We start from the raw sequence: 15,135 nt of genomic DNA, 5'->3' as shown, positions 1-15,135 counted from the left end.
ATCTTTTTCCAAATTAGTTTCATTTCTATACTGCTCAGTTTCGTTTAACTCTCTTATCTTTTCCTGCAAAGGACATCAGATTATATGTAAGTGGAAAACCAAGTACAAATAAAACTAAAAGATAAATGTATGCAAGTCGATCAAAAACCAAGAAACAACTTACAACATATTCTCTGCATTTTATTTCATAGCAATTTGGGTCCATTAACTCAAGATGTTCTTGAGGGATTTCCTGGTAAACATGTGTTTCCAAGTATACCACAGATCTTGATACACTACCAGTTGGACTTTGTTGCTCCATCAAATGTCGACGACGAGCAATGCCATCCCTTCCAGTAGTGTGGAGAGCTTTCAGTTGCTTCCTTGATTCCCTCCCTATCTGCCTTAGTTTCTTGTCCTTGTCTGAAGCATACAAATCAACAAAGCGTTCCCAATTCTCTCTCCTCACACCTGCTGGTCTATTTTTCTTTTGCTCAGCAATAGTATCAAACTTATCACATCATAGTCTTAGTTTGTTCTTTCTGTTCTTCTATGATTTATTTGCCATTCTTAAAACCTTGCCCTTGATGATTGCAGGTATCTTGTACTAATTGTTAAGGGTACTCCAAATTTCTTCCTTAAATTCCACAGGGACGATCCTCCAATCCTCATAATGTGGTGAAACAACATTCCTGCATATCACCCCAATTCTGGAAGCATATGGCTTAGAAATATCTTCTATTGGTTGTCCCAAGGAATTGAAAGGAATTTCTGGAAGTTGGTCACCTACATAAAACAAAACAAACAAAAAAACAAATTAGATGTCAATTAATCATATAAATTAATCTGAAAAACAAAGTTATATAATATACCGTTGTTCATGCTTTCCTCGGTATCACCAGGATCGTTATCCGCCTGATGAAAAGCCTCATGCCATCCATGTTCCTCAGGCTGATTCCCAGTACCTTGACTTGGAGAATGTTCACCATCTGATGAAGACACTTGTCGACTCCCTACACTTGGACTTCCAGCTGGGTTTGCACCATCAGTTGACGGAGAGCCTTGTGAATTGAGCAAACCCCTTGGCCAGTTAGCTTCATTTGATCTAGGAGTAGTACTTGGTGATCTAGTACTAGAAGACCTAGTACTTCCAGACCAAAATCGGCTGCTACCTCCAGCACGAGGTGTTGCCATATTTTTCTACAACAAAATCACACATTGAAATATTAACAAACTCACTTCAAACAAAGTTATTACCCAAATAAGTAAAAGTTGAAGAGAGACATAACAGAGAAAACTTTAAGCAATAAACTGTAAAACCTATCTAAGTGCAAACATTAAGTTGCAGCAACGATCACAGGACATCCATAAAGCACAACAATGGTGTCATTAAGCATAGAAAACCATTTCATCAAAACCAGAGATTACACTAAGGTCATGCCTTGAATATATGACAGAAAACTATAACTATTAGTGTTGCACCCTTCACAAGTCATCAAATAGTGAACATAAGGAAGAGGGATAACAGATGCTCAAACTTGAATAACCTATTAACCCATCACATAAAACATAAGGAACCAACTGCAAACCAAAAGGAAGAACAAAGAAAAATCTATGGGTAACATCCATAAAACATGATTCTTTTCAACAACACAAAACCTAAAACATGATACACAGACCCAATCAACAATATAATTTAACTAACCATAATACATGATCAATTACTACCACCCAAATCGATAAAATCTGCTATACCTGATGAGAATCTGAAATGCAAAGCTGTTGAGATGTACCTGAAATCAACCAAAAAAACAATAATTATTAAACCCTATGACCAAAATCGACCAGTAAAAGAAAAAGAAAACTTCAATCCAAAACCCTAATTGTACCTGTTGAAGAATTACAACTAGATCGCTATTGAGATTTACCTGAAATCCACCAATAAAACAGTTATTGTTATACCCCATGAGGAAAATCGACCAGTAAAAAAAAAAAGGAAAAGAAAACTTCAATCAAAAACCCTAACTTTACCAGTACCTGATGATTTGAGAATTAAACCTAACTGATGCACAATTGAGAGCTGTAACAGGTTAATCTTAGTAAAGATTTTGTGATACAAAGACTTAATTAGTTTTAATGGTGGAGTTCTGGGAGAGGAGGAGAAATTTTAATGGTGTCTGGTTTTTTTCTCTGCAAATGAACTATTGGAGAGAGAGGGACGATATGAACGAGATAAATACCATCATTAATAACGAGGTTTATAGAAATGGAGGGAACCGAGTGAGACTTCCCTCCTTAGAAAATATCACTGAATCAACCACGTGTAGCAGTCTCGGTGTGGGTTTCTAAATTCGGATATGAATGGAATTAAAAAATTAATTGAACAACGGTTTCTAAGGCTCCGGATATGCTCCGAAAATTTATCGTATCAGAGACGGTCTTCAATGGTCAACAGGCCGTTGACCGGTAGTGAGGGTCTCTGATGTGGGTCCATAAACCCCCTTTTCCACTAGTGCTAATTAGTCAAAAATAAATTAGGCATTAAATAAAATAGTTGTATAAGAGGTTTTCTATTTTATCTCGAATGTCATTTTTTTCCCGTAGTCATACGCCTCTAATAAAATGGATAGGTCACAAACTAGGAAGGCTTTTTAACTCGCCTGGTCTCCCCAATTCCAATTTTTTTCTTCCTAACCTGAAAATATTGTGGTGGAAGAGGCACTCATCCGATAACCGTTCCCCTACAGAAACAACCAGACCTAACCCCAAATATGAGATATTTACAAAACACTACAAAACCCAATACTTTGAGATGTGTTTTTTTTTTCTGAACAATTAATTGGGGGATAATTTTTCTAATCGGGGATATTTCATTGTAGCTGCCGGCATGGTTTTTCAATGCCGGATATCCATCGACCATGACGATTTCATTGAAAAACTATGCTGACAGCTAGAGTAAAAGATCCCCCACTAGAAAAACTATCCACCAATTTATCATTTCTTTTTTAACTGAGTTCCAACCTTTACCATGATCGAAAACATGAGAAAGTGCTTAGATACCAGAAGCAAAAGCTAATTAATCTCAAAAGTCGGGAATAAAAATATTTTGTCTTATTAAAAGTTCTTTTTCTTTTTTTGGGTTGGTTTTAGAGTTATTCGGAAATTTTGTACCAAATGTAACTCTAATTTTCCTTTTTGTGCATTTAATTATCCAAAAACAAAATGGCTATTGAATTAGGGATAGTCTTTTTAAAGTATAATATATTTGAGTTATGTTGAAAAGGGTCTGTTCATATTTTTAAATATTGTACTCTTTGGGGAATAGTATAGGTCTCACATAAAAATCCCAAAAGAAACTCTTTGTTAAATCATGGATTGTCTTTTATATGCGGTTAGTCACCAGATTTCCGTAGACTCTCATAGATTTTTCGACTGAGTGACTTCCAAAGATTTTCTAATATCTAGAGATTTATAGTGATTCTCTGAAGGTATTTTAGAGAGTCTTTGTGACTTGTTGAGAGGAAATGAGATTTGCAAAGAATCTTTATGATTTGTAGATTCATAAAAAATATGCAATATTTAACAAAAAGTTTAAAATCTAATGATTTTTTTTATTATACACGTTACAATATTAATAAAAGTACGATGCGTATCTTGTAAAATATGTGTGTAATGTGAAAATAAATCTTACGCCTAGTAAAATATGTGTTCATTGTCAAAAAAATAAAATAATCCGTGATATCATATGCCTAAGTTTCCATTTTATTTATTCCACCCATCCCACATTTTATTTGCTATCCTATCTCGCCACTGGTAAGAAGAAGAGAGAAGAGATGTACGGTATATTCAGATGATGTGCTGGATTTATTGCACAAATGACTCGTTTTATGGTCATCAACTCAAACAAAAATGAGAAAGAAAAAGATTTCTATTAGGGGAGAAAAAACTTATCCGAGGAGTGTAAAAATCGTAATTGACTCACTAACATGAACCGCTTCAATAAATTTGTATGAGTTGGACAAATTTAACCTTGCCTTAGCCCTTATACCAATTACAATCGCCGCCAATTCCATTAATATGACAAATGATTACATGAATACTTCCTCAACCTTATCTAAAAATAATTGAAACACTAGAACCTAACAGTGAATTTGTTAAATTAATCAGAAATTTATTTATTTGTTGTAGCCTAAATAATTTTCAACCTAAATAATTTTCAACCTTTTCTCTTTGATTTTTTTTTTTCGTTCAAGTCACAACGCACCTAACCGATAATCTCCTCGTAAACACAAAAAAAAATATATTAAAGAAGAGTGATGAAAATGATCATAAAAGATCAAATGCGGCAAATTAAATTAAGGGTGCTGTGTATACCCGTATTAAGTTAACAGGGACATTATAGTCTATTATTTACATTGAAAACACAAATCACTTGGCAAAATATCAGTCATTTAATTGACTCTTTAAACGAGATTAACGGGAGTAATTATGGAGTAAATTATCATTAATTTTATCTTTCTTCCTGTAACTGCCCTTTTCATTTCATCTTTCCATTTATCTTCTTCTCTTCCTGATCCTTCATTTTAATCACAGTATATCCATAATCGTTTTGTTTAGGAATACATTCCATTAATATTTATTTATTATATTCAAACTATTTTATCTTCACAATCATGATTTTATTTTCATCTTGTCTTGACCTACATGCGAATCCATTTCCACTAACACGCAGGGCCGTCGCTGAGCATAGGCCAGCTAGGCGACGGCCTAGGGCCCCCAAATCATAAGGGCCCTAAAATCCTATCTATTTCCCATTAAGTAATCTATTTTTTTTTGTTCTTTCGATCTTTCCCTTTTTTTTATCTTTCTGATCTGATTTCCCATCTGGCTCATTATACTATTTCTCTGTCCTTAAACTTACTACAATTTACAAGTGTTAGGGTTTCTCCATCCATAATTAAAAAACAAGAACAAGATTTTCGTCCATGATATCAAAGTAAATTTTATCATTTGACTTTTAAATTCTTCTATCTGGATTCCATTTCCAAACTTTTAATTCAAAAATCCGCTGCCTCAAAAAAGAAAGAAAATCAACAATTCAATTTAGGTGTTGTGTATGAATATGGTGCAAGTGCTCGGAAAAAAAATGTTAAGTTAGGCGATCGACAAACAACTAATCTTACAGTTTCTTATATCAACTTGAAAGTTATCTAAGACATAATATGGATGCCAATATATTAACGGGCATAACTTATATGCAGAATTGAAACCTTTTTAAGTTTTTGTCCGCCCAAACAAGAAATGCAAAAAAAATTGTTGATTTACTCAAAAGATATGGAAAACTGCTATCTCAATGTATGTCATGCAAAATTTTATTGAAAATTCTAGCAACAATTGGCTTGTCCAAACACAATTTGGAAGTGGATAAAGTTATTTCGTATGATTTTGATTCCAAAAGGACAGGAATATCGATCTTTGTAAGATAAGGTGTTTTTTTGGTTTTTTAGACATCTTTTCTGGACCAATTTTATCATTTAATTATCAAAGGAGAGAAAAAAAAATGGCTTAGAGAGGCCCCCGTTTCTCTAACTTCGCCTAGCGCCCCCATATAGTTTGCTACCGCCCCGCTAACAGGGGTTTTTAGGTTTTGTTAATCAATAAAAACCCAGTTTACAATTAATTCCCAATTTTGTGATTCAATTGAAGACAATCAAACCCAAGAGAAACAATTACTACAGATCGCTGAACACCCAAATCTGTTGGGAATGAAGCCTGAACTATGAATCCTAAACCCCTAACCCCGAACTATATCGTGAACCATGAACTTTTAACCCATGAACTATATCGAACAACAAAATTCAGGTTCTTTTTTTTTTTTACATGAAAGCCGGATCCAGGCCTCTACCCGAACCCAGACGGTCGGACTAGCCCTACTACTAGACCCAATCCTCCATAACCCAACTATATAACACACTAATACAAACCTTTATGATGGAGATTGAACCCCTGACTTCCTCCTTACTGTAATTGATGGGAAACCATTGAGTTATAAACAAAAATTCAGGTTTACAATAATGAAATTGGTGTTAATGGGGAAAGATGATTAGAACACAAGTTGGCGAGGACAATAAGGTTAAGTTTGAAGTATAATTTTGTCCAACTCGTTAAAAAAATTAAATCAGTCCTAGTTAGCGAGTTGATGCGATTTTTGCTCTCCTCAGATTTGTTTTTATTCTCCCTTTGATAAAAATCAAGAAAAAAATGTTCCTACTGTTAAATAACAAATAGTTTCCAAATTTTTAGGTCTCCCAAAATATCACCAATTGGGAGAGATTTTTACAATGCCTATTTTCCTAAGAGCAACTGCAGTGGACGACTAAACCCAAATTTGGTGTCGAGTGGGCTGGCGTAATGGGACGGACCATCGATCAAAATTTGATCAAAGAGTAAAACTCGGACCAAATTTGGTCGGCGATTAAGACCAAATCCAAATATAGTCGGGCGTTTATATAATGTCCGCCTACCCGACGGGCGTTGGTATAATGTCCGCCTGTAGCCGCGCGTTCGTAAAGTTAACGCCTGATGCAGGGCGTTGGTATAATGTCCGCCTGGATGGGGACGTTGGTATAATGTCCGCCTGAATGGGGCGTTGGTATAATCAACGCCTGGCATGGGGCGTTGGTATAATGTCCGCCTGGATGGGGCGTTGGTATAATCAACGCCGGACACCAAATTTGAATGGGGCATTGATATAGTCATGAACCCAAATTTGAAAAGTTTACAAAACTTTGGTTGGGGCGTTGTCTTTATCAACGCCCCATTTTCTTTTCTTTTTTTTTTTTTTTGAACCCGGGCCAACGTATAATCTCCGTCCCACACACCAGGCGTTGTTATAGTTCACGCCCCATACAGGCGTTGTCTTTATCAACGCCCCATGCCAGGCGTTATCTTTATCAACGCCCCATGCCAGGCGTAATCTTTATCTACGCTGGACGATGAAACGGACTTTATATCAACGCGCGACCAAATTTACTCGTCACCCGCTACGTCACAGGACGGACTAAACCCAAATTTGATCTTTTTTTTTAGTCTTTGGTCTTTAGTTATGCTCGCACCACTGTGGACGCTCTAAAAGGTCTCTCCAAATCTCTGAAAATAGCAAATCAATGTCTCAATTCTCTTTCGAATAACATGGTGGTTGTAGTGCCTCTTACAAAATCCTAATCCAATAATATGGAGTTTCAGAGAATTTAAATGACTTAAAAATAGTCTCTAACCAATATTAAAAGAGAAATTCAGAGACTCTTCGAAAATTTCAATGGACCAACAGTAGATTTGGAACGAAGTCATTTGAAATCTCATTTGACTAACCCCCATGAGAGTCTAATAATTACACGAGATCTCCGATGTTTGAGAGTTACCAATCCATCTTTGGAAAACCTTGGGTGCAAATTTTGGGAGATAACAAGAAGCATTTTGGGGTTTCAAGTTAGAACCGGACTAAAGCAGGCACCGGAACTGAATGTTACTGTTTATGGTTCTCTACACCCATCCGATTTATCTCCTCCTATTGAGACTTAAACCCAAACCGGGAACTCCATTGATACTCCAGACAGCTTGTTGTTCATTTTGAGAGAGAGAGAGAGGGAGAAAGGAGAAGAAGAACAAAATTACTATCAGAATGCGTATATTAGCAAGACAATTAACTACTGTAAGTTGTTCCGTAGTTTTTTGTCTAAATTTCATTTCCAGAAATGATATCCAAAAACCCTAGGTTATGCATCTGATCTAATAGGTTCTTATTCCGTTCTTCTAATTTGATTTTTACTGCAGTATTTGTCTAGAGGTAGAGGGTATCCCCAAAATAAGCTAATCACTACACGCAGATTCTCATCATTTGCTCCAAAAGGTATGATTCAAATTCAAGAATACCCATCCCAAATTATACTTCATAGAAATAGAATATGAATTTCTGAGATTTGAAGAGGGTATTCAAAATTGATCACTATCTGTTTGTGTTTTTTCTTAGATGAGATTGCACTTGAAGCGGAAGTGGAACGAAAAGTGGGATGGATGTTGAAAGCATTTTATGTCGCTAGTGCAACGTTTGTTGGTTACCAATTCTTTCCGTACATGGGTATGTATGTATGTGTGTATGCGTACAATTGTTAGTGAATTGTAGTTGTTGGTGTTCGAAATTGTTGAATGGTTAAATTTGTCCTGTGCAGGGGATAATTTGCTTCACCAGTCTATATCGCTCATGCATGTCAAGGATCCATTGTTTAAAAGAATGGGAGCGTCTAGAATAAGCCATTTTGCTGTTGATGGTATGTATGACTTGATTTGCACATTTGTCATCTCTTTTTAACTAATCCTGAGAACTGGACTTTGTATAATGTGTGGGGTGGTTAAGTAATTACATTGTGGCTGCTATACGTTTATGTTCTCAACCAAAATTGTCTGGTGGGGAAGTTTTACCAGTGAGAAAGTTAATAGCGAGCTTTGGAAATTCCTGGTGTAGCATTGAGCTGTTGAGATTTTTATCTAGGAACTGCTGTTAGACCTTGCTCGCCTGGGGAATACTGTTGTTACTTTCCCTAATTAAATGGGGAATTACTTGAGAGCTTCCGAAATTCTCGATGTTGGTTATGCTGTTGAGATTTTTGTCTAGGAAATGGTGTCAGACCTTGCTCGCCTTGTGGCTTAATGTTGTTAGTAACCCCCATTAAGAAGGTAAATTGAGGAGCTTTGGTAATCCCTGGTGTTGCATTGTGCCGTTGAGATTTTTATCTAGGAAGTGGTGTTGGACCTTGCTCGCCTGGTGACATACTGTTGTTACTTTCCTCCATTGAAAGGGTAAATTGAGAGCTTTGGAAATTCCCGTTTTGGCCTTATGCTGTTGAGATTTTTATCTAGGGAATATGTGGAGTTAGACGTTGCTCGTCCATTGAGATTTTGGATCATTTTGTCATGTTCATCTTTAGTCTGCATTGCTGGTCACCCAGAAAGTAATATGGCATCTCTAGGTGTTGTGTTTGTGGACAAATTCTTTACTGTATCCCCTGTGCAGGTAACTAAATTTCGTACAGTTGCTGGTGTTTCAAAGACAATGCACTCTTTTGTGTTAGTATATAATATCTTTATTGAAACAGATAATCCAATTTTGAAAATTTTCTTGTCAATTGCTTGTAGATGAAAGAAGGATGAGAGTAGTAGAGATGGGTGGAGACAAAGATCTCGTAGAAATGTTAAAGTTTGCCAAAGATGACAAGACACGCAAGTCAGCATTAAAGGCTCTCTCTGCCCTTTCAAACTCAGGTTAAAACTTTGATATTTTCGCAACTACATCTATCTACTAGTCTTCGTTTGTATTAGCATGATTTCTAACATTTGTTGTCCACAATTTTCTCTTCACAGATGAGGCTGCTGGAGCCTTGCACCAAGCTGGGGCTATCTCTGTTATCAAGTCCACACCAGTATCATTGGAGGATGCTGCACTTAATACGTACAAGATCAAATTGCTACAGAGGTTTCAGGATTTGAAATACAACGAGGCGCAGCCAGATCTCAGCTGAAACATGGTCAATTTTTTTGGGTGGCAGACAATTTCGTGACTTGTGTCACCAATCATCTAACACATGAATGAGTGTGTGTTCGTGATGTCCTGAAACCGATTGAAGAAATAAATTGTAGAAAAATCACTTTTTTCTTTTTCTTTGTGGACATTAAGTTAGATGTAATACAAAATATGTGACTTCTTGAATTCTTAAGTTTATAGATTTATTTCTGTTGGTTCTTGCTGTTAAAATGCTTAATTATTTTGTTTGAATAAGCTCATAGTCAATAATCACTGTTCGTATGCTGATATTTTCTTAGCAGTAAAAACTGAAGGAGCTGAAGGTATACACATCTGAATCACTGCTTACAGGGAATTTTGTGACTTTGTTCGTAATTAATACTGAAATTTTGATTGCAGATTTTGGTGAAAATGCAATAGGAAGAGTTGCTGCTAGCTCTTGTTAATTCTGACAACCCTCCTGACCGTAAGGTACGAGCTTCATCTTTCATATTTGACAGTCGGTATTGTGAAATTCAGCACGCCATACAGATGTAACAAAGATTGGTATGTAGCTTCAGTTCTCCCCTAACTGTTATTCTTTCATTGCAAGATGGAGAAGCAACTGATCCTGCAAGCACGGAGGCGGCAGCAGCAACAACAAATTCAGTAGTTACTGCCTATATCAGAACACAAGGTTAGCGAAGCTACTACGAACCACCACATGCCGAGTCATGCACCACGTCATTCACTATTATATCAGGTACATTTAGTGGTTATCATTCCAGTTTTTATTTGGAAACTGGTAGTTTAATAGTATGCAATTAGGAGTCCAGTGCTGACTCTACACCTCACTAGACCTAGTTTGTTTAGGGTAGCACATCCAACTTTAAGCTCATGCCATGTTTATGACGTCCTGCCGACTGTTATCAATGATGGTCGACACCCACATTGATTATAAATATGTTGGAAGTGTACAATTGTGTTTTTTTGTTTTTGGTATACATGCACTATTATGGCTTGGACCGCTTGGTGCCTGTCCCCATGGTTGATTGATGACCTATTTTTCCACATATGAGCAGGTTTTTTATGTATTCTCATTCACTTAATCCAAACATTTTGTGTCTCACTTTTAAAAGTTGTTCTTCTTTGAATTGTCTGCTTAATTGATGATGCATTGCCTTCGTCTACATTTTCAGAGTATGGTGATATGCACATAGGTCAGTCAAGCTGGTTGTTCGATATAAGCAGATGGCCGATGGGATGACTTCTTGGATGCCACCAGTGTGGATTGCAGCCTCCAGCTCCCTCAGATGACTGGTGGTCAGACACCAGACATGTAAAAGACACTCCAACAGGTTATGGGATATTTTACCAGATAGTAAAATTTAATCCACCAGATCAAAGATATCAAGATCAAGTACCAAATCACCCATCCAACGGACAAGGTTCATTTGTCCTATATGAATGGTAGATTCTGACAATAGTAGATTCTCAAGATTTTTTTTTAACTCAAGATTTTCTTTTTAACAATGGTAGATTCTCAAGATTTTTTAACAATGGTAGATTCTCTCTGTAAACACGTGCCATGACCTGCATTACACGTGCTCTGGCATTGATTACACGTGTCTGCTGAATTGTGACACATAAGCCTGAACTAGTTGTAATAAGGGTACCAATTTTTATTTGGGGCAATACCAAATTCCGGACAAGATAAAACATTTTTCACCTTTGGATCAGTACACCCCCAAATAAATTGGCATCCCCTTTAGCATCCATGCCGCTACTACTCTTAGTACATACATAAATGCTCTTATTCTGTTCTTATTTTCTTTTCCCATTTTGTTTCCTGTGAAATTTGATTGTAGACATAAACAAGAACATGGCTGGTCTGCAAAATTATAGCAGTCCCTCTTTTTTCAAAGTGATGTCTGGAGATTTCTCAAAAAAGCTTGTAAGTTGCTCACTGTCTTCCGTAATACCATGTTGTTCATTTTTCCATTGATTATAGACTTTTTTGAATACGGGTTAGTTCTATTTTGTTCATTATCTCAATTATGCAGAAGATACCAGTAAATTTCATTGAGAAATTTAACGGGGTGATACCCTATGATTCGGTCCTTTGAAGTCCATTTGGATGTTGGAATGTGAAGGTTAGAGAAGAAGAAGATGGCAGTTTATCTTTCCGAGAAGGATGGCCTGATTTTGTTGAATCACATTATTTAAGCCATGAGGATTTTGTTACTGTGAAATATATTGGTAATTCACAATTTTCTGTTAAGTTGTATGGTAGAAATTGATGCGAAAAGGTATTTCCTTCTTCTATAAGTAGCAATGGCGCAAAATCGGTTCCCTCAAGGAAGCGGAAAGAATGTGAAGAAACAAGCAAGGGAACATTCACTAATTATGGCTCCCAGTTTGATCACTATAAGTATCATGCAGGTGATATTGGAAGAGATTCATCATTTGGTTCAGACAAAAGGGACTGTGAGTCGAGTTATTACTGCAATATACGCATATATTTGTCTCTTTATAAATATTACAGGCGCGCTCAGGCTATTAACGTAATCCTGACTAACAGTATACACATTTTCCCCATGTATAATGTGTAGGTGGATTGTTTAAATGTGAAGCAGTGAAGAAAAAGGCAATTGTCAGTAAGCGAAGGACAGGGGTTCATCAAGCAGAGTGTCCGGGTATAAGAAGAAAGCCGTACTTTATCGCTATTTGGACAGAAAATAAGAAATATCAGATGGTAAGGTTCTTATAAAACTAGCTTTTCTCATGTTAGAACTGATCGAATGTATCTTGTTGTTCATCGTAGTCTTAATGATCTCTGAATTCTACTAGAAATCACATTTGATATCTGGCAGGAGATTCCCGGAAAAGTGGTAAGAAAAATCGGAAGGACATTGTCTGATATTGTCGCTCTGAAAAGCGCTGATGGTATACTTTGGAATGTGGAACTGAAGAGATCTGAAGGCAAGGTTTGGTTTTACAAAGGTTGGAAGGAATTCACAGAACATGAATCTTTAAGGGATGGTCATGTTTTGGGAATCAGTTACATTGGGAATTCACAATTCAGTGTGTGTATTACCAATGTTATGGATCATTTAGGCGATTCAAGAAACCAAGGAGAGTCTAATCCTAAAAAAAGGCCTTGTTTGAGCAAAAGGGTAGCAGATGATGATGACATGATTTTGTTGGACTCGCCAGCTCCTATCTCGAACTCATGTTGAAAGTAAGACAAATGAGGAAAGAAGGAAGTTGTCATTTCCTCCTGGTATCGATATCCCCATGCACCTCAACAAAAATAAGGGTACAAAGTCTTTGGTCTGTGGTGAAACCAAGTCACCGTATTTAGAAAATGAAAGAACTCCATCAGGTGAACGCCAACTTGTTGTTAAAGGAGAAGAGAGTGAAGACACGTCTGATTCAGCGGACGCCTCAAAACTTTTCCGTATATCATCACGGAGAGACAAAGGCATTGAAAGAGTGGCTGAAGTAACCAGGTTATTCGAGCGTCAGACTCAATTTCCTTTCTTTGCAGTTTGTATGCGAGATACCTATCTTACTTATGGATATCTGGTAATAATCTTCACCTAAAAACATCACTCTTTAATATATTTATTTCCTTTCTTATGTCTGGAAAAGGAATTTTATATGCTTAGCTAACAGTTATTCCACATCATGCAAGTTTTTCGCTAGGATGCGTCGAAGCAGAAAACCAAATAGTGTTCCCATAAGCATTTTTATTAATACGAAGTTTACCATGTGATGTGCTTGTACTTGAAGTGTGTAAACACGGGTTGCAGTTCTGTTTTCTTTGCATTTTGACTTGGCTTGAGTTTTGTGAGGGTACTAATGAATATTCTTGATTGTAGAAGCTGGATTTTAAAACTTTGCTTGCCGAACACATTGTTGTACCTTACCAAAGTTGTAGCAGCCTTTTGAATATTGATTTTCTCCCCTTCTTTTGTTCTTGTTGTTATAGTGTTACTTGAATGAAACCATGATAACATCCAACTTCGAACCATAGCGAACTGTTATAAAAGTCTCATCTATTGATCAGTAATCCATTAAATCGATTGGATATCCCCATGTGTGCCAGTCTTTACCTGAGTTGTTCCTGTTACCAGGATAGTCTTATATCTCTACACTCTAGTCTATTAACTGATTATATAAGTGTGTTCCAGCAATCATTAGATTGGTTTATGAGATCTGCCACAGTTCTGTATTCAAAGGCCATGGACACGCCTCACCATGTGACAACGTGAAAGATCTTGTGAGACCCATTTTAACCTGTTATCTATGTTTTCTATTGGTTCTAATGATCGTCATCATAATCTTTGAGTTTTTATTGGTTGCCATCGGTTATTTTGAGTTGTACGGTTTTTTTTTTAGAAAAAAGGTTGAAATATATTGAATAAAAATGTAATAGGGCCTAAACCCCATGTTAAGTGTAGTTTACATTATCTGCAGTTAATGATTACATTCCCGTGAGTTACAAGATCTCTGAAAGGAGTACATTGGAAGCATTTTGGACTTGCTCCCCATTTGTAAAGTAATAGTTTAACTTCAGTAATCACCACTGCAGCTGCTCTTGGTTGTTTGTGAGCCATGAACCTCCTGTTTCTTTCATCCCATATGGACCAGCATATAGCAAAGATCAATGAAAGCAAAAGTTTTATGCGCCTATTCCTCCCTCTGCGAAATTTCCAAGCTTCCAATTGAGCAATGAGAGTCTCACCTTGTGCCCATCTGATAGCAAATCCTCTGATAAAGTAATACCATACTGTGTAGACATATTGACAGTGTAAGAATATATGATTTACTGATCCTGGTTGCATCTGATACATGTGACATAGGTGATTTTGTATCTGACATCCCCTTCTGAGTAAGTTGTCCAAAGTTGGGATGACATTTAAAGCTGCTGACCACATGAAATATTTCACTTTAGGAGGTACATACTGGATCCATATGCAAGATACTGGAATTTGATTTGGAAGAGTTGGCAGCTGCTCCACCAGCCATTTGTAGCATGTTTTGACACTGAATCCACCTGCAAGTGTGCATCTCAGCTCATCTGTAGCTGCATCATCTAATACTGGAGGAGTACCCAATTCTGCAAACAAAGCAATCATTTCTATAGTCTCAATCTGTGTCAGATGCATGCTCAATTGGATATTCCATGTTCCGTTTTGCACTATATCTTTGATAATAGCCTTCTTATGAGTTTATATATATTTGGGTATTTCAGCTTTAATAGCCGAGTCGGTTTCCATTTATCCCACCAGAATCTGATTGCATCACCTTTTTTAACTTCTGTGACTGTGATTTCCTTCTCAACTGGTTTGTGTTTTTGTATACCTTTCTAGATGCTTCTCCCTTGAGGTTCTGAGTTGTCCTTTACCCATAGATCATCTACTTAGAGCTTTCGTTTTTTCTTGTATAACTATTCTCTATAGTAATTTTTTTTTTCTTTTGTGAACCTCCAAGACCATTTAGATAAGAGAGCTTTATTGTTAAGTCTGAGATTTCTTATTCCAAGACCTCCCATTTTCTTTGGTGTGTAAACTCTACCTAATTGATTTTCCTTG

The 15,135-nt window shown here is 36.7% G+C and overlaps 3 protein-coding genes and 1 long non-coding RNA gene across 4 annotated transcripts; 3 read left to right on the top strand and 1 right to left on the bottom strand.

Annotated features, from left to right (window-relative positions):
• The first annotated feature begins 7,550 nt into the window (after positions 1-7,550).
• On the top strand, positions 7,551-9,785 carry LOC113361753. The gene is made up of 6 exons (XM_026604890.1): positions 7,551-7,690; positions 7,813-7,888; positions 8,009-8,116; positions 8,208-8,306; positions 9,172-9,297; positions 9,397-9,785. The coding sequence occupies exons 1-6, from the start codon at positions 7,661-7,663 to the stop codon at positions 9,552-9,554; spliced, it is 597 nt and encodes a 198-aa protein (XP_026460675.1). The 5' UTR covers positions 7,551-7,660; the 3' UTR covers positions 9,555-9,785.
• A 134-nt stretch (positions 9,786-9,919) lies between these two features.
• Positions 9,920-11,013, top strand: LOC113361754. Its single transcript, XR_003365305.1, has 3 exons — positions 9,920-10,027; positions 10,149-10,298; positions 10,735-11,013. It is a non-coding gene; the product is annotated as an uncharacterized LOC113361754 (long non-coding RNA).
• Positions 11,014-11,417: 404 nt separating this feature from the next.
• On the top strand, positions 11,418-13,500 carry LOC113360197. The gene is made up of 5 exons (XM_026603733.1): positions 11,418-11,489; positions 11,599-11,652; positions 11,845-12,022; positions 12,148-12,290; positions 12,409-13,500. The coding sequence occupies exons 1-5, from the start codon at positions 11,418-11,420 to the stop codon at positions 12,772-12,774; spliced, it is 813 nt and encodes a 270-aa protein (XP_026459518.1). The 3' UTR covers positions 12,775-13,500.
• A 507-nt stretch (positions 13,501-14,007) lies between these two features.
• On the bottom strand, positions 14,008-14,679 carry LOC113360196. Its single transcript, XM_026603732.1, has one exon. The coding sequence runs from the start codon at positions 14,677-14,679 to the stop codon at positions 14,008-14,010; it is 672 nt and encodes a 223-aa protein (XP_026459517.1).
• Positions 14,680-15,135: the final 456 nt, after the last annotated feature.

The sequence above is a fragment of the Papaver somniferum genome, chromosome 3 (assembly GCF_003573695.1).
Source record: "Papaver somniferum cultivar HN1 chromosome 3, ASM357369v1, whole genome shotgun sequence".
Classification (NCBI taxonomy): Eukaryota; Viridiplantae; Streptophyta; class Magnoliopsida; order Ranunculales; family Papaveraceae; genus Papaver; species Papaver somniferum.
Note: the sequence above shows the minus strand (reverse complement) of the source record. Positions and strands in the feature narration are given on the sequence as shown.